At 54.4% G+C, this 21,428-nt stretch overlaps 2 protein-coding genes and 2 non-coding genes across 5 annotated transcripts; 3 read left to right on the top strand and 1 right to left on the bottom strand.

Annotated features, from left to right (window-relative positions):
- Positions 1–680: 680 nt before the first annotated feature.
- On the top strand, positions 681–5,792 carry RPL23A (ribosomal protein L23a). Of its 2 annotated transcripts, none has more exons than XM_039508509.1 (5): positions 681–837; positions 1,650–1,830; positions 3,136–3,312; positions 3,910–3,979; positions 5,227–5,792. In XM_039508509.1, the coding sequence occupies exons 1-5, from the start codon at positions 813–815 to the stop codon at positions 5,239–5,241; spliced, it is 468 nt and encodes a 155-aa protein (XP_039364443.1). In that variant the 5' UTR covers positions 681–812; the 3' UTR covers positions 5,242–5,792. The 2 variants fall into 2 exon arrangements, with proteins under 2 accessions (XP_039364443.1, XP_039364444.1); XM_039508510.1 differs by lacking the exon at positions 681–837 and adding an exon at positions 1,399–1,562.
- LOC120387604 lies at positions 2,957–3,029 on the top strand. Its single transcript, XR_005590249.1, has one exon. It is a non-coding gene; the product is annotated as a small nucleolar RNA Z17 (small nucleolar RNA).
- On the top strand, positions 3,776–3,840 carry LOC120387603. The gene has a single exon (XR_005590248.1). It is a non-coding gene; the product is annotated as a small nucleolar RNA SNORD42 (small nucleolar RNA).
- Positions 5,793–11,991: 6,199 nt separating the features above from the next.
- On the bottom strand, positions 11,992–15,709 carry TLCD1 (TLC domain containing 1). The gene is made up of 4 exons (XM_039507408.1): positions 15,485–15,709; positions 14,689–14,771; positions 13,439–13,521; positions 11,992–12,693 (listed from the first exon to the last, which is right to left on the bottom strand). The coding sequence occupies exons 1-4, from the start codon at positions 15,673–15,675 to the stop codon at positions 12,298–12,300; spliced, it is 753 nt and encodes a 250-aa protein (XP_039363342.1). The 5' UTR covers positions 15,676–15,709; the 3' UTR covers positions 11,992–12,297.
- Positions 15,710–21,428: the final 5,719 nt, after the last annotated feature.

The raw sequence follows: 21,428 nt of genomic DNA, 5'->3' as shown, positions 1-21,428 counted from the left end.
GCCGCGGGAGCAGCGGACCTGCCGCGGGCATGACTGCAGAGGGTCCGCTGGTCGCACGGCTCAGCTGGACCTCCCGCAGCTGCGGACAGTTCGCAGGTCCGGCGGCTCCGGTTGAGCTGCCGCAGTCATGCCTGCGGGAGGTCCAGCCGAGCCGCGGGACCAGCGAACTGTCCGCAGTCATGCCTGCGGGAGGTCCACTGGAGCCGCGGGCTGAGCGCCCCCTCCGCAGTCATGCCCGCGGCAGGTCCGCTGCTCCTGGGGTTCCGGTGGACCTCCCGCAGGCATGACTGCGGCAGGTCCGCCGGCCCAATCTGCCGCCCCCTCGGGAAAGGGCCGCCCCACGCGCGTGCTTGCCGCGCTGGGGTCTGGAGCCGGCCCTGGAAGTGATAATTGAGATGACCCATAGAAGGTGTGAGGAGAACTTAACATAGGGAAATAGATTCAATTAGTGTAACGACCCAACCATTGTTTAACAGTGCCATTAATCCCAATTAAAATTAATCATGTTTTTTTGTTAATCGCGTGAGTTAACTGTGATTAATCGACAGCCCTACTATTAATTAACAAAATATTAATATTAATAAAACATTACAAACGCTGAGGTAATAAAAAAACTATAACTCCCAATATGCACCACCCGCAGGTACTTTTCTGCGCATGCTCTCGTGCCTACTCGCCTTCCGTCTAGCCGTCTGGCACGAGAACTACCACTCCCGGCATGCCATGCGGGATCTCGCGTTGCTTGTGCCTACTCTCGTGAGAGTCGGCGCTATAAACCCGTGCGAGGCGGCCGAGCAGGCCCTTTTCCCAAGATGGCGCCGAAGGCGAAGAAGGAGGGTGAGTGTGAGGGGGGGGGACCGCCCCGCGCGGCGGCCGCCCGGCTCTGCCCGCTCCCCGTTGCGGGGCCTGCGCCCCACGTGCGGCTGGCCGGGGACCCCGGGCCGAGCGCGCAGTGCGGGGAGCTCCCGGCCAGGCCCAGGGCGGCTTCCGGAGCCGCGCGGCCCAGCGCCCGCCCCCGGGGGGGGTCCCTTGGAGCCCGGCGGCTCGGCCGTTCCCGGGGCCCCGCGCGGGCGGGGGCGGCCTGGGCTGAGGCCCGGGGAGGGGGCGGGGGCGGCCTGGGCATCCCACGTGGCGCGGCAGCGCGGCCTCGAGCAGGGCCCACGCGCGGCGCCCGCCGGGCAGCGCCGGCACCAGGGCCCACGCGCGGCGTGAGGGAGCCGTTACCATCTTGCGTGCGGCTGAGGCACGTTCCAACCCCCGGTAAGGGGGAGATGCGGAATGAGGGGAGGCCCCGCCCCAGGACCGAGACCTGGCAAATCTCCGTCTTGTCATTCCCAGGGCGGCCTCGTCTGATCGCTTCGGGGAGTGTGATGTGTGTCATGCCGCGCTAGCCGTGCGGGGCGGTGCAACTTCCATCATCCAGTGACTCTCCGCTGCTGGATTGAGCGGGGTTTCATTGCCACCCGTAGATCTGTAAAGGGCTGTGAGCCAAGGGTTCCCATGTCTGAGGCTGCAGCCTAGGAGGCTGCCAGTGTTCAGAATGGATCTTCAGCACCTGTGGGGTATGGTTTGGGAGTGTCAAGTCCCTTGTTGTCAAGGCCAACAGACCACCTGCTGCCAGCCTCCTCTAACCAGTCTTTTCTTTGTAGCCGTCCCTGCCAAGACAGAGGCAAAATCCAAGGCTCTGAAGGCTAAAAAGGCCGTTTTGAAAGGAGTCCACAGTCACAAGAAGAAGAAAATCAGGACATCTCCCACCTTCAGGAGGCCCAAAACTTTACGATTACGGAGACAGCCCAAATATCCTAGGAAGAGTGCTCCTCGGAGGAACAAGTATGTCTGTGTGGTCCATTTCCTTTAAAATCTGTTTCAGTATAGCTAGTCAGAGATCTGGACACCTCCCACCATCTCCATCACACTTGAGTTTCTTGATCTAAAGCCAGCTTGGTTTTAGTCATAATCTTATCAAGTTTTTCTTTTTAAAAATACTTCACTTGTTAAATGTAACTTTATATTGGAGAATCATAAGTAACATACAAGCTAGTAGTTTTAGGTCAAGTCTACACTAGAAAAGGTTGATTAGTTGCAGAACCAGCAACCCCTCCTATTGCAGTTGCTGTTTATATGGCAAAAAAGTGAGTGAAATAAGCTCTGCTGACAAAAGCACTTTTTGACTGGTATAACTTCATCCACACTAGGGTTTTTGCTGGTATAAAGATGCTGCAGAAAACTGAAGCAACATTGCAAACAGATTTCTAGTGTAGAACTGTGTGACGGAGTTCCTGGGCGATGCTTTGGAATGGCTCCCCACAAAGCCAGTTAGGACTTTGAGGAGCCTCCTTTCCCTTGGAGCAGACTGTTTTTAGGGCAAGAAGCTTATACAGCTTTACCTTTCTGGGTTTGATCTTGGAGCATTTAGCATATGCCTCTCCGTGCGCTTTTTACAGCGAGTCTGCTCAGGTGGGGTTCTGGGGAAGCCAGAGGGTCCTGTACCCCCACTTTGCAGTCAGATGTGACTTTTAGCCAGCCAGTAAGAGGGTTATTAGATGACAGGAACACAGTTTAAAACAGAACGTGTAGATACAGAGAATGGGACCCCGCAGCCGGGTCCGTTCTGGGGCCCAGTGACCCAGGCTACCCCGTCTGCCCTCACTTTCCGTCCCTAGCCAGTTCCAAACTGAACCCACCTCCAGCCCCTCTCTGCTGAGTTCCTCTGACCTCTTTGTTCTTCCACACCTTTAGCTGTCACCTTGCAGGAGGGAAGGGCCCTGGGCCATTAGTTGCCAGGAGACAGAGTGTTGGCCAGAAACTGAGGCATCCACACAGTATTCAGAGGAAACATTAAGAACAGTCCCACTTCTCACAAACTGGTCTCAGTGAATGGAAGAGCTGTGTTTTGGAAACTGAAATAACAATGTCTTGGCAGCTTTCTTAATTGGCCTTTGTAGTGGATGTTTGGGGTGCAAATGATGATTCCATGCGACCAAAGCCTGAGAGCTTGTGATTACAATCTTACTAGTAACTGATGTACCCTGAAGTTTCCTAGAGCTATAGTGACAATCTGCTGTGTGAAGGAGCTTTCTCTAGCATACCTCACTGCTGCCAGTGTTATGCAACTCAAATGCTTCTCCCACACAGGCTTGACCACTATGCCATTATCAAGTTCCCTCTGACCACAGAGTCAGCCATGAAGAAGATAGAGGATAACAACACCCTGGTCTTCATAGTAGATGTCAAGGCCAACAAACATCAGATCAAGCAGGCTGTCAAGAAACTGTATGATATTGACGTGGCCAAGGTCAACACATTGATCCGGTAAATGAAGTACTTGTGGGTGTAAGATGTTTCAAAGTGCCCTGGATGCTGTTTAAGCAGATAATTGATTTAAAAGTTTAAAAGCTTAAGGGAAAATGTACCTGGCTTGAGTGAAACTAGCAGGTGCATGGAACTGGAACCCAGAAAATTAGCTGTGTGGGGTGGTGGAAAGGTTCTAATGATACAGAGAAATCTGAATTTTCTGATTCATTCATATGTTTCCTCTCAATGCTTTATATAAAGACAGTTATAGCTGAGTTTCTTGGTTTGTAGGTTACAGTATGTGTGAGTTGCAGAGTTCAAGATCTGTCATGATTTTGTTGTACAGTCTTTGCTTTGAATCTGAGCATGTCATGGTGGAATGTAAATTGTAATCACTGGCTGAAAGGAGTAACCTGCAGTACTGAAGTACCAGCCAGTTGATCTGAGCAGCTCTTTTGGGAGCAACAAAGGGAATTTCTTTGTGCAAATGATGGAAAACTACTTCAACTGAGCTCAGTGATGTTTTCAAAGGAACCACTGATGCACAATGTGGTGATGCACAACTGGAAGAGAGAGGAGTAGTTGTGGGTACTAATGCCTCATGCTTCATTGTAGGCCCGATGGTGAGAAGAAGGCTTACGTCCGTCTTGCTCCAGACTATGATGCATTGGATGTAGCCAACAAGGTGAGAATGGAAACTTGAATTTTCTCACTTTCATCTGCCCTCTCTACTCTAGACCCTGTTTTGACACACAGCTGTGATCAGGGCTGTTATTCTTGGGTGGGGGTGGGGTGCTGTGCTGAAGTAGGGCAGTAATTCCTGCACTCTGTGGAATTGAATTTCTCACAGGTTCTTAGTAGAATTCTTGGTCGACACTGGGCTAGAGCCTTTAAAAGCCTTAAGTCTTTAGGATGACCCTGACCTTATATAAGAAATGACAGGAAGGGGAAGAGGTATCATAATTGAACAGTAATGTTATCGTTGGCTTCCATCAGAAATGTACTTATGCAGGGACGCTGGGATATTGATCAGCAGCTAGGAACAAATGGCTCTGGAGCAAATTCATGAGCTCTACATGGCTGCAGACAAGCACATCTGTCTCTTAGCTGAGGTGTAAAACCTTGTTGACACTTCTATCATTAACCATTCAGTGGCACCCTTAAGAATGAAGGTATTGGTCATGCTCACAGCCCAACATTCTGCCTCCCTGACTTAACCAGCGCTTTCAGCTGGAAGAGTAATTCCTCACTTACTCTCTTAATAATGCTGCATAGAGGTTGCTGGCAAAGAATGTCTGTTTATTCCCTTTTCCTCCAAGGAGAGGGGCTGTATTGCAGCAGGGGTCAGTGATCATGTGTAGCTGGTCTGGGAAATACTTTGGGATGAAACATGCTCTATAAATCTTGCTTATAGTCTCTTAACAGGGGAATGAATCTTTGCGCTATTCTAAGAGAGCTTCTCTGACACAACTTAAGCTGTCCAACGACTTGCCGGCTGTTGAGTAGAACATGCCAAAACACCACATGTTATACAGATACTTCCGGCACTTGGGAGGATTTTTGTTGCTGGGCTGGGGGAAGAGCAGTTAGTTCTGCGGCGGGATAGGAGCATGGTGCCCCTCAAACCAGCCTTGGGGCCTGCCACAAAAGTTTCTCTTAAACAGGATGGTCAGAAGTGGGGGTAACAGGCATTTTAGTAGGGCTGTTGTGCATCTTACTGTGCCAGGCTGTTCTGTGGTAAATATTGTGTGGTGTAGGCAGGATTAGGTGCTGCAGGAATATTTTGCTTTGTTTGAGCTAGAGCAGACGGGATGTTTGCAGTGGACTACAGCTTTTGGGGGGAGATGGATTCATTGCCACTGTTCTACATCTTGATCTCCATCTTCATGTGGGCAGGGTTCAGGCTGTAACATTCCTTTTGTTTCCTTTCAGATTGGAATAATCTAAAGGGCATCCACCAAGAGCTGGGCGGATGAGATAATAAACTTTGTACAACCACTCGTGGGCTCTTGTGTTTTGTAAGCGAGTGCTCTCTGGGAGACTTGGGGCACTTAGCACAGTCTCAGTGGCTGGGAGCCTACATACAGACTGACTTTCATGCAACATTACTGAAGTGGAAGAATATAAATGCCACTTCAGAGGTGGGACTGTAATGCTATCCCAGCCACCTGCAGCATGGCAGACTTCCTAGGAGCTAGTCTACAGGAGTGTGGTGGTGGTGGTGAAGCTCAGGAAGAAGCACAGTGACATCTCAACCCCGGCTCATTGTTCTCCTTGCAGGAGTCTTAAATCACTAGTATGTTGTATTCAACATGCTGCTCTTGTCTTGCCCTGGCTGCTCTTGCAGCACATTGGTGCTGCTTTAATTACATGGAGTTCAAATACCAATGACTTCTGCTGCTGCTGTTCCCACTTTACCCCAGGCTCAGCCAGACCCTGTTCAAAGTGCTCTGTGCAGCGCCTTTCACAGAGAATAAAAAGTTCACGGATCATGGCTTCATCCTTTTACGGGTTGGTTTCATTTTTTTGCCTACTGCTGCGGCCATTGTGTAACTCAGTGGTTCTCAAACTATTGTACTGGTGACCCCTTTCACACAGCAAGCCTCTGACTGCAACCCCCCTTAAATATATAAAAAAAGTGTTTTTAATTTAAACACAATTATAAATGCTGGAGGCACAGTGGGGTTTGAGGTGGAGGCTGACAGCTCGCAACTTCCCCTGCAATAACCTCATGACCCCCGGTTTGAGAGTGCTTGGTGTAGCTACTTCCCTGATTTCAAATGAGACCTTTAGAGAAGTTCTCACGTTCAGTTCATCTGGTTGATCACAAGCACCTCCACCCTGGCTGGCTTAGCCAGACACAGGTCTGTCGCATCTTAGGTGCATTTAACATGTGTGATTTCAGCTTTATGCAGTTGGCAAAAACAAAAAAAGGAGAAATAACAATTTAAATACTGGGTTGTACAAGTTCTCTGTATGTATAAATATCTCCTGTCAGTGTGTTCCATTCTCTGCATCTGAAGAAGTGAACTGTAGCCCACAAAAGCTCATGCTGAAATAAATTTGTTAGTCTCTAAGGTGCCCCAAGGACTCCTGTTCTTTTTGCGGATACAGACTAACACAGCTGCCACTCTGAAATTTAAACACTGTTGCTGTAGTGTGAGCGATTCCGCCTGCCCTTACATTCAATGTAATTTTGACTATATGTGATTTTTGCTTTACGTGCTGACTACGGAACGTAACCCCAGTGTAAGATGAGACAGACCTGTAGTGGCTTCTCATCTGTCAGACATATGTATTTGTGGTAAAAATAAAGTCACCTGAAGCAGATTCCAGCTGCTCATGTACTGTGGGGGTGGGAGCTATGAGGGGAACCAAGTTTGTTCAGTACTTAGGGAGGTGTTACTGCACAAGGGGCATTGCATAGAAACCCAAGCCGAGGGTGGTCTTCTAACAGTGGCTGAAGGACAGAGACTTGTAAATAGGGGGCAAACAGATGTTGCCCTTGCAGGATCTCCTGGGGGGAAATGAGGGATAGGCACTAGTATCATAACCTCTCCTTAATTTTAATGCTGCTGTAATTAGCCTCTGTTCACAATCTATTCCTATGGCCATTGCTAGAGTATGTGAGCATCTCTCACTCTAACCATGCTTATCTCATCACATGCCTATAAGAGTAATAACTTAACCCCACCTTTGAGCCAGGAGCCTGAGGACCAGAGCTCAGAGACTGGTGGGGCCTGGATGTGTGATGCCTTCATCTTACAACCACCCTTCCTCATTCCTACTCTCAGCCTGAGCTGGCTCTTTCCAACTACTCAGTTACAGAGTCGCTAACACTGCAATGCCCCTTTGATTACCAGCCCTTTCAAAATAAGGTTCATTTGGTTTTGTCTGGCATGAAGTGTATGATCCCTGCTGCATTTCCCCTGAAATGCACTATTTAGGTTGCGCTAGCATTGAAGGCCTTAATTAAGTTCAAGGTGCTAATCAGGGCAGTCTTAAAACTAGCTGCTGTTGCTAACTGGAAATGAGAGACTGCCATCAACAGAAATCTTTAGTTGAAACCAGCTCTTCAAAGTGTTTGTGTTTAACTGTGGTAGGCAGGATGTGGATACAAAGAACAGAGATGATTAGAAATATTCTTGCCTAACACACACACCCCCTGCCCGTTGTCGAGGGCTGGGGTACAGGGTAGGGACTGAGAGAGAATGGCTGAAAGCCCTGGCCAACCAAGGAGTGATTATCCTCTGCCTTGTGAAGTCCCTCCTGCAGTTGGATGATGTTCTTCACTTCCTGCCCTAAAGTGCTGGGAATGGTGATGTTTGCATTCCACTGTGGAGTGACCGGCACTTCAGCCAAGCAATGGTTTGTGTGTGCATGCTGACGCAAAAGTGCTGTGTGGATATAAGAGCTCTAAGGACCGTTGGGCAACACAGGTTTTTTGGGGCCAAGGTGGTGGTGTGAAACCTATTCTGATCTCTCACTTAAGGCTCAGACAGATTTGCCACTTCAGGGGAGGTTTCATGCACTGGGATGCCTGTGAGCCTCAGGCAGTAAACTGGATTTTCAGGGTAATTCACCCCAATGTGCCTCTGGCTGAGGCTCAGCAAATGACATCCTTTGACTTTAGTTACCCCAAAGAGAAGTGGGGGTGTGTGGTGTTGGTTATATGGAAACGCAGGTGCTGCTGATGGAAACCATCTATTTGGTGTTGGTTATTACCCCAAGCCAGGGCGGGCAGCAGCACCACTACATGGAAATGGTTAATCCCTTTTTCGGTAGGAATGATTTGACATTTCTAGGGGAGAACACAGCTTGTAAGCAAGGCATGTTCTGCTGTGAGAGATGGAATGTTCCCCTCTACAGAGGACTGGCTGAACCTAGAGGGAAAGTTCTGCACAATGGAGAAGCTTCAAAACCAGCTGTCTGCACTGACACGCCTTGGCTGCCGCTATGCTCTGCCTGGGAATACTAGTCATCCACCAGCAAGGGGGAAAGGACTTAGTTTTTGGGGTGAGGCATGAACATAGCACAGCTCTGGGGGTACAGTGAGATGAGGGAGGCAGGTGCCACACTCCAGGGAGAGCATTCCACAGGGCCTGACTGGAAGCTAAGGCGGAGGAGTGGTAGCTGGGCATTGGGAAGGAGAGCTTGGATTACGAGCTTCTCAGTTGTAGACCTTCTTCTGGTCCTGACAGCTCCCCAAGGCTGTGGGTGCCTTTGAGAATCCAGCCCAATGCACACGGGAGCCCCTTGGCTAGCCTTGTCCTCACCTGTACTGTGAGTTTCTAGAGCTGGTCCCCTGGAGCACTAGGTCTGCTCTTCAGAGGTGACCTGGCCCGGTGGCCACATTGGCCAGCCAGAGTCAGCTTCGTGCCTGAGCCTCATTCTCCACCAGGAGGGCTGGTGTGAATACTCTGGTTTTAAGGAGGCTGGGCCAGAAGGCCTGTGACTCTATTTTCCTTTAGGGCTGAGTGCTGCTGGGCTGCTGGGCCAGGCTGCTGCTGCGTCATGTATTGCATTAGCCCAGGTGAGTGCAGACTATTGAGGAAGAACCAGGAGCCACTGAGCAAACACTGGCTCAGCCTCCTGAGGCAGAAGCCATCTTTTAGCCATGGAGTTTGAGAATCCTGCCTCTGTGCACGCAGCACTGGCTGCTCTGCCCATGACTTCATGAAGCACAAACACCCAGCATGCACTGCACTGCCCACTTAGAGTGATGGCAGCAGGGGTGAGCATAGATATGACCTGTCATTCATTATACCCTGCTCCAATTGGCAGAGACGGGCATGTGACCAAAAAGTTTCCTGCTCTTGACTTCCAAGCTGCGTGTTCAGCTGCTGGCCAGTGCAGGGAGGAGAGTGCGGAACAGAAGAGCCAGGCTGGCTTCCTTCAGCTTCACCTTTTCCACCAGCCACTGCACCTTCCTCGCCTGTCTCCCAGAAGAAGCTTGAAACAGCGTCAGCCAGGGGCCTTCATTTAAGCAAAGCTTCTGTAGCCCAAGGAGGGCCCTCATGAAGAAGAAGCAGGTATGTAGACGGGGCCAGGCCTTTTCCAACAGCAGCTTAGGAACTGCCATGAGTTTGGGGCCGAGAGGAGGCAGCTGCATTTCATGTAATCGTCCATAGCAGAGTGCCTCATTCAGCCCATAGGCCAGTGCCACTCTGGCATAGCTGCTAGCTCCCTGCAGCTTGATTGCTGACCCCCGGTTAACCTGGGCCTTGAGTGCAGGGCTCGGGTGGATAACAGACCCTCTAGCAAAAGGCCCAGGGAGAGAATCTGAGCTTCATTTCCAGCAGGGCTGCTCACGTTAGGGACTGGGGGGGTCCCAAGAGCAGCCCCATTTGCACTTCAACACACCAAGCCACCTTCCCTGCCAGGGTCCAGGCCAAAGATTTATTCTGGTAGCCAAGTGCATGGTCTCTCTGCAGGTGCCTGCACCAATTTGCCTCCCCAGTGCTGCACAGGAACTCCCAGAGCGATGTCCTTTCACACAAGCTGCACATCCAAGGCCATTCAATCCGTTAGCATGGGTGCTGGACAGAGCCCAGCTGCCTGTGTCTGCTAGCAGCCCTGGCTATTTCTAGCCAAGTTCTTACCCACTGCCCACCAGCATGACACCTGACCACATACACAGCAACCTCTGCTCCAGAAGTTAGCCCTGCCCTGTGTTACAGCTGCAAAGCAGCGACACAGCAGCATGCATCTGCCCTGGATGGGTGCAGGAGGTAAGATGAGGGAATGCACCCAACTGTGCATGAGGCCTCTGGATAAAGGTAGGTCCCAGGCTCACCACTCCTGGATTAGACCATTGGAAAGGGGGCAGCTGCGCACACCCCATCCCTGACCCAAGTACACTAAGGGGTCATTGGATTATTTTTAGATAAGCCTTAGAGCCCAGCCTACAGCATCTGCCTCATTGCTTCAGGTGGAGTTGCAATAGCAGGAATGGAGCTGCCAGGCCAGTTTCTCAGCTCTGGGGCTTGGTGCATGGCCGCTCCGGTTGCTGGACTAATCTTTGTTCTAGCTGGGTTCTCCACAGGAAGAGCCAGGCACCTCTGCTTCATACCAAAGCAGGAATTAAGGCTTTTGAAGAGACCACCGCCTAGGGCAGGCGTGAGCTCTGTGCCCTGCTGCGTCCTCTCTTCAGCAGAGTTCCTTGCATTCCAGAGCCCTGGTCCTCCCTGTCTGGCCTGTTCCTAGATAGCACCAGCACTGGCCCAAGCAGCAACTGGGTGACATGAAAGACTCTGCTCCACCATGCCCCTCTCCTCTGCCCCTTTGCTCTTGTCAGTCCACGTATCTTCCCTTTCTCTGCAGCCTTCATTGTTCAATGCTCTGCCCACCTTGCTAACTGCCCCTGCAATCCAGCTGACTTCCTCCCTTCTGGCTTCGCCCATAGCTCACCTGCCCACCCTGCTGATAGAGCCCTGGGCCTCTCCCACCCAGCCCCTGCTGTCCCTTCTCAAGCCCTGGGCCCCTCCTACTCTGCCCAGAATCCTGACCATCTTTTCCAGCAAAATTCACCACCTGGCAGCCGTTTCCCTCACCTGCCCCTTGACCCCCCCTTACTCCTCCTCTCTTCCACTTAAACATTCCCTCCATTCTCTGGCTCCTTTCCCTCTGCCTGCAAGTGGACACTTGGCTCCTCCATCCAGAAAAAACTCCTCCCCCGCCGTCCCACCTGCCTCTGCAGCCACTGGCCAGCTCCCTCCCTCCCCGTCTGCAGACACAGGGTATGTGACACTGAGCTGCAGGTCAAGTATCGGGGGTAGCCGTGTTAGTCTGTATCCACAAAAACAATGAAGAGTCCAGTGGTACCTTAAAGACTAACAGATTTATTTGAGCTGCAGGTGTAATCTCCAGTGTGGGCGCACAGATCCAGCTTGCCTGCTACAAGCAGCTGTGGCTGCCCAGGCAGTGGGATGGGCTAGCAGCCCCGAGTACAAACCCTGCCTGTGTACAGGGGCTGGCTAGCACCCGCCACTGCACTATTTTCAGTGCTGGAGCTAGTGCGGGTCTGTCTGCCTGAGCCCGAACTTCAGCTCCAGCGTAGATGTCTGAGGGAGCTTGGGCAGGGCGGGGTAGGGGGGTGAATGAAGGTAAAAGTAAAGGGAGAGAAAACAAGTACAAAGCCCCACTGTTGTCGGCTCTTAGGGGCAGGCACTGTCTGTTCTTTGTCCAGCACCTCGCGCAGTGGGGCCCTGGGCCGGCTCTGGTGCTCCTAGGTCCCTTGCTAATACCATTAATAGAATCTGCCCTGCAGAAGGCGGGGAAGCACGTGTACCAGGGCGACGGGCTGGGAAGCGAGGGGCAGGAGTGAACATGCACCATGGGAACTGGGTGAGCCCGGGCACTGGCTAGAATTGACTGAAAAGCCAGCAGCCCGGTTCCAGGGCAGAAAAGTCCCCAGCCCTCACATCAGATACTACAGGCCCCTCTCCCACAACCATCCTGTTAGCGAGAGGCTGATGCTACTCCCAGAGCTTTAACCCGGCATGCCCCAAGCACCTGCATATCCCACCTCCCCTGCCTCAAATCCCTCTGCCCTAGCTCTCCTCTCCATGGCCTTTGCTCCCACTGCTGCCCCTGCCTTGATGGCTCCTCCCCATCAGTGTCTGTAACAAGCTGCTTCCTTCCCAGCCCCGTGCACGCTCTGCCCAGGGAAAGGATGGCCCAGATGTGCTGCAGAAGCTTGGAAACAGACACGTATTTAATGCATGGAACATCCCATCACAACATGGAAGATAAACCCTCTTTCCCAACCAGCTCCATCCTTCCCCTCCTGCTTTGCCTGCTGTGACCCCAGCCCCTGGGAGCAGTGTGGGGGTGGGGTGCAGCTCGGGCCATCGCGCCACAAAGCACAGGCTTCATTAAGTGACTGCAGAGCCCTGTGCCCGTGGAGCTCAGCTGTAAGGCACATGTGGTGCAAAGCGCCCCAGGTCCAAGCCCTCCGCTGCAGGGGGGGTCTGCACAACCCCACAGGCGTTGCCCCTTCACTCAGTCCACTAAGAACTTCTCCCCGCCTGCCTCTTTCCCGGCGCGCCGCCTGCAGGAGTCCGGGAAGAAGTCGGAGCGCAGCAGGCGGGAGAAGTACGTCAGGATCATGGCATCCAGCAGGAAGAGGTTGACTATCAGGAAGGCTCCCTGACCCCGCACCTCCACGTAGCGCACAAAGTACCAGGTCAGGTAGGTCTGGGGCACCAGGCGGAAGAGGAAATACATCACCAGGTTGACGTACTTGTTGATCCTGTAGAGGGCGGGAGCTGGCATGTTGCTCAGCTTCAGCAGCATGCGGATGGTCAGGAAGATGTTGCTCACCTCCACGAAGAGCGACAGCATCCCTGCTGCCACGAAGCGGCCCAGGAAGATCCCGGAGAAGAAGGCCGAGATCGCCTGGCAGGGAGGACCCAGACACAGGAGTGAGGCCAGCTGCCTTCCCCTCCCCCCGGCCAAGCCCAGGCATGGAGCTGAGTGCCTGATACCAGGCCCATGCCAGAGGAAGGAGATTAGAAGGCAGCCAGTGCCGGGGGGAGCCCCTCCAGCTCAGCCTGCAGGGCCCTGGGGAGTGGGGGAGCCATCAATCAGGAGTGAGCAGATTGGTTGAGCTTCCCGGGGCTCTAGCCACAGGTGCATGGCCACCCCCCTCTCACAAGGTTAGTCTAACCCAGCTGGTGTCCCAGCCTGGAGTATTAACCAATCTTTCTGTGCATGGGAGGTGGGCAGGTCCCTTGGGCTCTTTTCCCCACCTCCTGCTTCACTCCCCAGGGAGCCACTCGTGTGTCCTGGCTGACTGCCCCCTTTGGCACGTTCCAGCTTCTGCACGCCCACCCTGCTGAGCACACCTGCCACGCAAGGAAAGCTGCAGGGGAGACTCTGGCAGGGAGCTGCTCCGAATCTGGGCTTGCAAAGCAGGTGTAGGCCCATGCCCTGCACTACGATCTGCTCAGCTAACAGGCAGCAAGGCCAGCACAGGCCAGCCAGCCCCAACCTCAGGGACTCGCAGCCCTAGCCTCCTGGTGGGCACCCGTCCTGCCTTTCCACCTCCCCAGGGTCACTGGTCAGTTCCACTCAGCTGTGGGTGTATCTGGAAAGAGCAGAGTCAACTTGGCTGGGCTCACTGCAGGGGGCCTGTACTTGCCATGGCATGGTGGACCAGGTACTCCCAGGAGGCTCGGGACTGGTGGCTCACAATGATGTCGAGCGTGTCGTGGATGAAGTAGCCTGTGGAAGGGAGGCGGAGAGCAGAGTCTGTCAGTCCTGGGGTGGGGCACTTACACTCACACCCTGTGGGGCTACTACAGAGCCCCCATGGAGAGCTTTCAGCTGCTACCCAGTGCAAGGCTAGTGAGATGGGGCTGCATTAAACAGCCTCCCGCATTGGTAACTAGCCAGGTGGGAACTAAAGTTGGGAGGAACACCCGGTGTCCCGACTGACACTCTCAGTGAGGCAGGTTCACGCCTCTCAGGCGCATGCATGATCACCTGTAGGGTGGAAAGGGATTCTGGGAGCATCGACAGAGGGCAGAAGCATGCACAGGGAACAAGAGTGAGACCGTCTGTAAGGCGGGGAACACGGTCTGGACAGGACGCTGGGAGCAGGAGTGGCTCTGTCTGGAATGGCTCAATGACTGTGCCGCACAGTACGGCAGCAAAAAGACCTGTGCAATTAGAGGCGCTGCAGCCTTGTGTCATGGAGCAGGGAGGCGAGCGCCCCTGTGCACAGGGCTCGCTGGGTCTGGACACCACCGATGTACTGAAAAGCTGCAGGCAGCTCAGCAAAGAGCAAGCGAAGCGACCAGGGAACTGGAGGGACTGCGACTGATGAGCCAAGCCACAGATTTAAATCTGTAAACAGTCACTGAGGAGGAACAGGCCAGACAGCTCGGCGGCTCTGAAGATGTCAACACCTAAGGAGGAGCATTGTTGTGGGCGGGCCCAGGGCGTGTTACAGGAACAACAGGATGGAATTAAAGCACAGGTGAGCTGAAGGCTGAACACCATGAAAGGTTTTTGAGCAGTGAGGGGAGCGGCGCCTCTTCCCCGGGGCCGTGGCAGGTCCAGGGCTGGGGGAGAGGCCTCTTTCCCTGCTGCAGCCCTGAGCGCCTGCGGGGCGCTTAATAGGCTACCGTGCAGCTTAGAGGGAACTTAGGTGAAAGGTATTGGGCCGTAAAATACTTTCCCCTGGGATGCAGCAGAAGACCCAGTATTTGGGACTTTCAAAAGTGGACTCCACAAAGCCCTGGAAGGGATGCTGCTGAATCAGTCCTGCATGGAGCTGGCTGGGGCAGCAAGATGGGGACGGTTCTTCCAGCTCCAATTTCAGCACCTCTAGCTGAAATGCAGCACACAAGGCCCCTGCACTGGAGGGGAAGGGGCAGAAACCCCTACCTGCAGAGAAGCAGAGAAGCAGGTATCCCGAAGTGGATGAAGTGTTTTCAATGTCCCTCAGCATCTCAGGAACCTGCCACACGCTGGGGAGGGGAGAGACACGCAGAGAGGTGTGTGGTTTCATATAGTCTGATGCTAGCAGCCCTCCTCACCTCCCAAGTGTCATGGGTCACTGCCACACTGCGGGGAGGGGCATGGGCACAGTTCCTCTTCCTGCGCTCCTCGGGGTGCGCAGCAGTAACTCCCCCAATAGCATGAGCTGCCCCCCGTCAGCTCCTCCCAGGGCTGAGTGTTACCCCCCCGGAGCCCAGGCCGGGCCCAGGTTGTGATCAGTCACTCGGTACTGGGGCCTTGGGTCCCTTCTCCTTTGCTCAGCGGCTCATTGCTCATGCTGCAGGGAGTCAGCGAATGCTCCAAGCGCCCTGGAAGCGGCTGGAGCCCCTGGGACCAGGCTTTGGGACCTGCCGCATGATCAGCTCAGCTCAGCCCTTCCTCCCGCTGCCAGGCGGTGCGCGGAGGGCCACGCTCAGCCGCGGGCGCCTTGGCAACACCGCTCACGGTGCAGGGTGTGCGGCGAGCCCGCGGCTCGCCTCGGGGATAGGGCGGCGGCGGTGCCATGCCCCGGCCGTGGCGCCAGGCCGAGCCCGGGAGCAGGGAGCTGATGTGCTGGGGGGCTCGGGCGCTGGCAGCACCGCCGGGCCCAAGGCCTTTGCGGGCAGCAGCTAACAGCCCCGGGCCGGGCCGGGCCGGGCTCCGCGGAGGCCCCGGGAGGCCGCTCGCTCGCTCGCGCACTCACCACAGCACGGCCCACAGCCCCGTCACCACCGAGTGCACGAAGGAGACGAGCAGGTTCCGCCAGCGCCAGGCGCGGGTCGCGTCCCGGCGCACGTGGGCGGGCAGGGGCAGGCGGCGCAGCCCCCGCTGCAGCGCCTTGAAGAGCAGCGTGGAGCCCAGCACCAGCCCGGCCGCGCGCAGCCAGGGCCCCATGCCGCCGCCGCCTGGCTCCCCGGCCCGGCCCGGCCCGGCCCGGCCCGGCTCCGCTCCGCCCCGCCCGGCCGGCCCGGCCCAGCCCACGTGCGCCCGCGGCCCTGACTGGCGGGCAGCGGGCCCCGCCCCCCGCCGGGACCCCGCTCGCCCGCCCGCCCCCTGGGGGCACGGGGAGGGGCTGGCAGGGGAGTGGGGCTGGTACGGGGGAGGGGCTGTGCCAGCTCAGAGGGGGAGGGGCTGGCACAGGGGAGGGGCTGTGCCCACTCAGAGCGGGAGGGGCTGGCACAGGGAGGGGCTGTGCCCACTCAGAGGGGGGGCTGGCATGGGGGACGGGCTGTGCCAGCTCAGAGCGGGAGGGGCTGGCACAGGGGAGGGGCTGTGCCCACTCAGAGGGGGGGCTGGCATGGGGGAGGGGCTGTGCCCACTCAGAGGGGGAGGGGCTGGCACAGGGAGGGGCTGTGCCCACTCAGAGGGGGGGCTGGCATGGGGGACGGGCTGTGCCAGCTCAGAGGGGGAGGGACTGGCACAGGGGAGGGGCTGTGCCCACTCAGAGGGCATCAGGGCTGGCCCGGGGAGGGGCTGGCAGGGGGAGGGGCTGAGGACATGGGGCAGAGACCTAGTACCTGCCTGCAAGGTTTCTTCAGCTGATGGGGCTTGGCCGGCACAGACCCACTGACTCTTGGGAGCCGATGGCTTCCCTGGCAGGAGTTCCGCTCCCAGCCCTGCGTGTCCCCTTCATCTCCAGCCCACGGTTCCTCTGACTCTGTCACTTTGCAGCACGAGGCCTCTCCTGCCCCAGGGCCCAGAATGGTCCAAAGAACAGCTCCAGTTCTGTGGAGGGGGTAAGCCCAATCCCGAACCCACAGAGCTGGGGAGAAGCCTCCTCCTGTGCCAGCACCTTCTGTGGGCCCTTTCAGGCCTGCATTGCTGCCCCAGAATCAGTCCCATGGGAGCCTCCGAAACCTTTTCTCTTCAAAATCCATGTTGTCCCTTCCCATTCCCCTCAGCAGCATCCCCAAGGCATATCCCCGCTAGGAACAGATTTAAAAATTGTATTAACGTTAATGTTAAAAATTAAATAGACACAAGTTAAGAGGGAAGGTACGGTACATCTGGGGTCAGGCTTGAGTTCGGAGGGATCACAGGTATCGGTTGCAAGGGTGAAGAGATACATACATATCACATAACCGGCATAGACCCAGATTGGGGTGCAGGAGTTTTTAAAGTGTCAGTGGATAAGTGGGCTCGGGTTTGCCACCCATGGACTGTATAAGGAGTCCAGGTTAGTATCGGTGGAGCAAATGAGTACATGGGTGGGGTGCGTCCCTTGGTCTGTCAGAGAAGGAAGTGGGTTATTTCCCTGGTTGGCGGTCTCGATTGCTCGGTGTCCGGTGATGTGTTCGGTATAAATGTCTCTGGACCACCTGATGGTGTCGGACACCATGAGCTGTCTCATGAGCCAGGTGTAGCGTCGACTGACTCCGCACACTCTCAGAACCGGCTCGTTGTGGGGGTAGGTAGCAAATGTACCTCCCTCCTACCCCCAAAATCTCTTGAGTCAATTCTGGAAATTTCAGAGCAGTCAGCCGTACCTGTGGTTGAAACAGTAATTAAAGTAAGAATAAAAATACACCTGAAAGCTGTATAATAGGTGTAGTCAGGAAAAGTGTGTTTCATAGATCTGTTAAAACTCTACGAGTCAGCACCTGAACGGCTAGAGGAGAACTGTTTGACTGAATGTATTTAGATTCCAAAAGGGCTTTGACAAGATCCTGCACAAGAGACTACTGAAGAAGCCAAATTGTCATGGGGTGAGAGGCAAAGTATTGTCCATTTTCATGATGGTGCAAGGCTAACAGCAGGGCCTGAGGGTTCTGTCCTACATCGTGTGCTGTTTGATTTAATTATCTGGATAGGGCTGTGAGCAGGGGAGCAGCAAAGTCTGCAGTTAGCACAAAGTTATTTACATTAGTTCAGATCAAAGAGGACAAGCTAGGCGAGTGGGCAACATGGTGGCAACTGAAATTCAATGTCTACAAAAGCAAAGTAATGTCCATTGGAGGGGGAAATGTCTATAGCGTATGGGGTTCTGGAGGTGTAGGAACAGCTTTGGAAAGGAACCTGGGCATGATTGTGAACAGTGCAAGGACGACATCTGCGCAATGTGCAGCTGTAGTCAGAGAATCAAATAGGATGTTTGGATGTATACGGAATGGGATGGAGACTAATTTATATTTATTTATATAAATCAGTTATGTGGCCTCATCTGGATACTGTGTGCAATCTAGGTTACTCCATCTCAAAATGGTTATTGGAGACCAGAGGGGATTCTCAGAAGGGCAATGAGAATGATCAAGGGTTGGAAAAACTTTCCTATGAAGAGAGATTTCAAGATTGTGATTAGTACCTTAGAAAGGAGAAAAGAGGGGGGGATGATACAAACCTGTATGATAATTAATGGTCTGGAGAAGGTAGATGATGAGTATCTCTTCTCCCATAACACAAAATCAGAGGGGACATTAAATACAATTAAAAGGTAGTCAATTCAAAACTGATACAAGGAAATATTTTTTCACAAAACATCATTAGACTGTGGAACTCATTGCCCCAGGATGTCAGAGAGGACAGGAATTTAGCAAGATTCAAAAAGGGACTGGACATGTATATGAATAATAAGGATATCCAGAGTTACGGTGGTTAATGCCAACATCTGTTTACGGAAGGGTATTAAACTCTATGAACATACATAAGAACATAAGAACAGCCATACTGGGTCAGACCAAAGGTCCATCCAGCCCAGTATCCTCTCTTCCAACAGTGGCCAATGCCAGGTGCCCCAGAGGACAAGTAATGATCAAGGTAATGATCTCTCTCCTGCCATCCATCTCCACCCTCTGACAAACAGAGGCTTGGGACACCATTCCTTACCCATCCTGGCTAATAGCCATTAATGGGCTTAACCTCCATGAATTTATCCAGTTCTCTTTTAAATGCTGTTATAGTCCTAACCTTCACAACCACCTCAGGCAAGGAGTTCTACAAGTTGACTGTGCACTGTGTGAAGAACATAAGAACATAAGAATGGCCGTACTGGGTCAGACCAAAGGTCCATCTAGCCCAGTATCTGGCTACCGACAGTGGCCAATGCCAGGTGCCCCAGAGGGAGTGAACCTAACAGGCAATGATCAAGTGATCTCTCTCCTGCCATCCATCTCCATCCTCTGACAAACAGAGGCTAGGGACACCATTCTTACCCATCCTGGCTAATAGCCATTTATGGACTTAGCCACCATGAATTTATCCAGTTCCCTTTTAAACATTGTTATAGTCCTATAATAAGAAGAACTTCCTTTCATTTGTTTTAAACCTGCTGCCTATTAAATTAATTTGGTGACCCCTGGTTCATGTATTATGGGAATAAGTAAATAACTTTTCCTTATCCACTTTCTCCACATCACTCATGCTGCAGGGTTCAAGCCAATCTCTAACCATAAGAGCCCAGGATGGAATCTAAGGTAGGTGACAGATTACCCCACTTCTGCCTGCTGATGAGTTCTTGCACCTTCCTCTGAGGCATCTGGTTCTGGCCACTGTCGGAGACAGGGTACTGGGCTAGATGGCCCCTGGGTCTGGCAATTCCTGTGTGCCTGGGTGATTGAGGGGAGGTGCAAGGCCAGGCCTTGGGGGTTGAGGTGCTCCCGGGGGTGATGGGAAAGAGCAGCTTTATCTCAGCCTTTGTAGGATTTCTCAGGCCTTTCGGTGCTGCAGCTGGCCAGTGACACGGTGCCTGCGGCGAGGGGGTGTCCTTTGCACAATGTGACACTTAAGGCTGGGGAATCAGTGCGGGTTGTGTGCCTGGTTGCGGTGAGGCACAGGGGAGTTGGGAAGGGGCGCAGGGAGCAGCCACACTGCCAGTGTCTGGTGCCAGGCTGGCTTGTTAGGGAATCGCGCTCCACACGCCTTTGGGGCTCAGAACTGACCTCAAAGCCCCTGCACTGCTGTGTCTCTGGGGCTGGAGTTTTGGGGAGCTCTCCTCCTGTTTGCCACTAGATGGCGGCAGCGGCACATGGTGTGGGGTGGTGACTGACCTGGTCTCTGTCCCCCTCCATTTCTGGAGGTTCCCAGGGGGAGAGCAGTTAGCTGGGGCCTGTTCTCACAGGCTGTGGCCTAGTCTCTCTCCCCAGGGAGCTCAGCCCTTAGCGTGGGGCGGGAGGCGGGGGAATCCAGCCCTACTTCTCCTCTCCCTGTGCCGCTGCAGACCATTTCCCCTGGCCGGGCATGGCCTAGCCCATCCTTTGCCACCCTAATGACCTTCCTGGGGCTAGGGCCGGCTCCTGGCCTCACCCCATCACTGGCACGGCTCGTCCCCATGGACCCACGGTGTCCTAAGCACCCTCCTCCAGATAGCGGCATGGCCCTGCAGCCGAGTGTCACAGGGCGGTGATGGGCATCGTAGCCCTCCCCTTGCAGGACAGCAGCAAGCTGGACCCATCAGCAGGCGCAGACCATGGGGGGAGCAGAGTGCGGGAGCATGGTGCTTTGGCTCCAAGATCAGAGCACTGGGCCTCCACCCCCGGGGAGTCCTGCCTCTGGCAAGAGCCCAAGCCCTGTGCTTCAGGGACAGGCAGAAAACCTCTATACTGCACCTGGCCAGCTGTGTGCTGCTGCAGGAATCAGCTCACACCCCAGAGGCAGCTTACTGGGCCCTCTGCCCACACGTGCCCAGGGAGGCTGCCCTACATAAGGGCCAATGGGGCTAGTGGGACCAGGCCTAGGACAGAGCCACCTCTGCTGTAATGGAAGGGGTGGCTCGAGCGGAGTCTATAGGTGCCTACACGGGGAACAAGTATTTGATACTGGGCTCTTAAGCCGAGCAGAGACGGGTCAAGCAGGATCCAACGCTGGAAACTGACCCAGGTAAATTGGGACTGGAAATAAGGTAATTCACCATGGGAACAACTTACCATGGGTCATGGGCGATTCTCCAGCCCTGGCAATTTTTAAATCAAGACTGGCTGTTTTTTTCTAACAGCTCTGCCCTAGGAATCTCGTTGGGGCAGGTCTCTGGCCCTTGCTATCCAGGGGGTTAGACTAGATGATCAGTGGTCCCTCTGGCCATGGACTGTAGGAATCCATGGCCCCACTCCCCCTTTGCTGTTAACCCTTCCCTTCCAAAGTGTTGTGCAGCGCTCACCAGCTGAGAACCGGCTGGACTGTTTGCCTGGATCTCTGGATGGGATTTATAGGGTGACAGTCAATGCACGCTGATGGATTGGCCCCACTCAGAGCCTGTGGGAGCCCAGCCCATGGCATGGCATTTCCATTCGCTCTGCTAAGAATAGGGTGACTGCCCCAGCCCCAGCCCCTCTGCGGTGAATTCCTGTCCTTTGTGTGCAGCTGCCCCACACCCTTGCTGGGTCCGGGCCAGCTTCAGGCTCCTCTGGCCCTGCAGGGCAATGCTGGTGTCTGCCATTGTCCAGAGGTATCCCAAGAATGCAGTGAAAAGAGAAGCCAGGTCCTGGGAAAGCAGCCAGAGCCACATCCCTCTGTGACAACAAACAGGCCGAGCCTCAGGGCAGGGACTGGCTTGAGCAGCGGGTGTATCAACACAGGCAGTGCCCCAAGCTGCCCCCCCCCCAGTGTCCCTTGCTGCTGGGGCCAGTTGGTGTGAGCCTGATGCAGCCAGGAAGGGGGAGGCAAACAGCTCTTGTCCTCCGTGGCTCCCTGGCATGCTGAGTGCAGACCCCTGTGGC

The sequence above is a fragment of the Mauremys reevesii genome, linkage group 20, assembly GCF_016161935.1.
Source record: "Mauremys reevesii isolate NIE-2019 linkage group 20, ASM1616193v1, whole genome shotgun sequence".
NCBI classification, from domain to species: domain Eukaryota; kingdom Metazoa; phylum Chordata; order Testudines; family Geoemydidae; genus Mauremys; species Mauremys reevesii.
The sequence above is the reverse complement of the archived record's forward strand: the minus strand, read 5'-3'. Positions and strand labels throughout refer to the sequence as shown.

Excerpts from the sequence above, each read along its gene's own strand:
- TLCD1 (XM_039507408.1), bottom strand. The coding sequence starts at position 15,675 with ATGGGGCCCTGGCTGCGCGCGGCCGGGCTGGTGCTGGGCTCCACGCTG. Across the intron at positions 14,772-15,484 it reads GGGCTGTGGGCCGTGCTGTG|CGTGTGGCAGGTTCCTGAGA; the intron begins GTGAGTGCGCGA and ends TCCCCTCCCCAG. Across the intron at positions 12,694-13,438 it reads ACCTGGTCCACCATGCCATG|GCGATCTCGGCCTTCTTCTC; the intron begins GCAAGTACAGGC and ends CCTCCCTGCCAG.
- RPL23A (XM_039508509.1), top strand. The coding sequence starts at position 813 with ATGGCGCCGAAGGCGAAGAAGGAGG. Across the intron at positions 838-1,649 it reads GCCGAAGGCGAAGAAGGAGG|CCGTCCCTGCCAAGACAGAG; the intron begins GTGAGTGTGAGG and ends TTTTCTTTGTAG. Across the intron at positions 3,313-3,909 it reads AAGGTCAACACATTGATCCG|GCCCGATGGTGAGAAGAAGG; the intron begins GTAAATGAAGTA and ends GCTTCATTGTAG.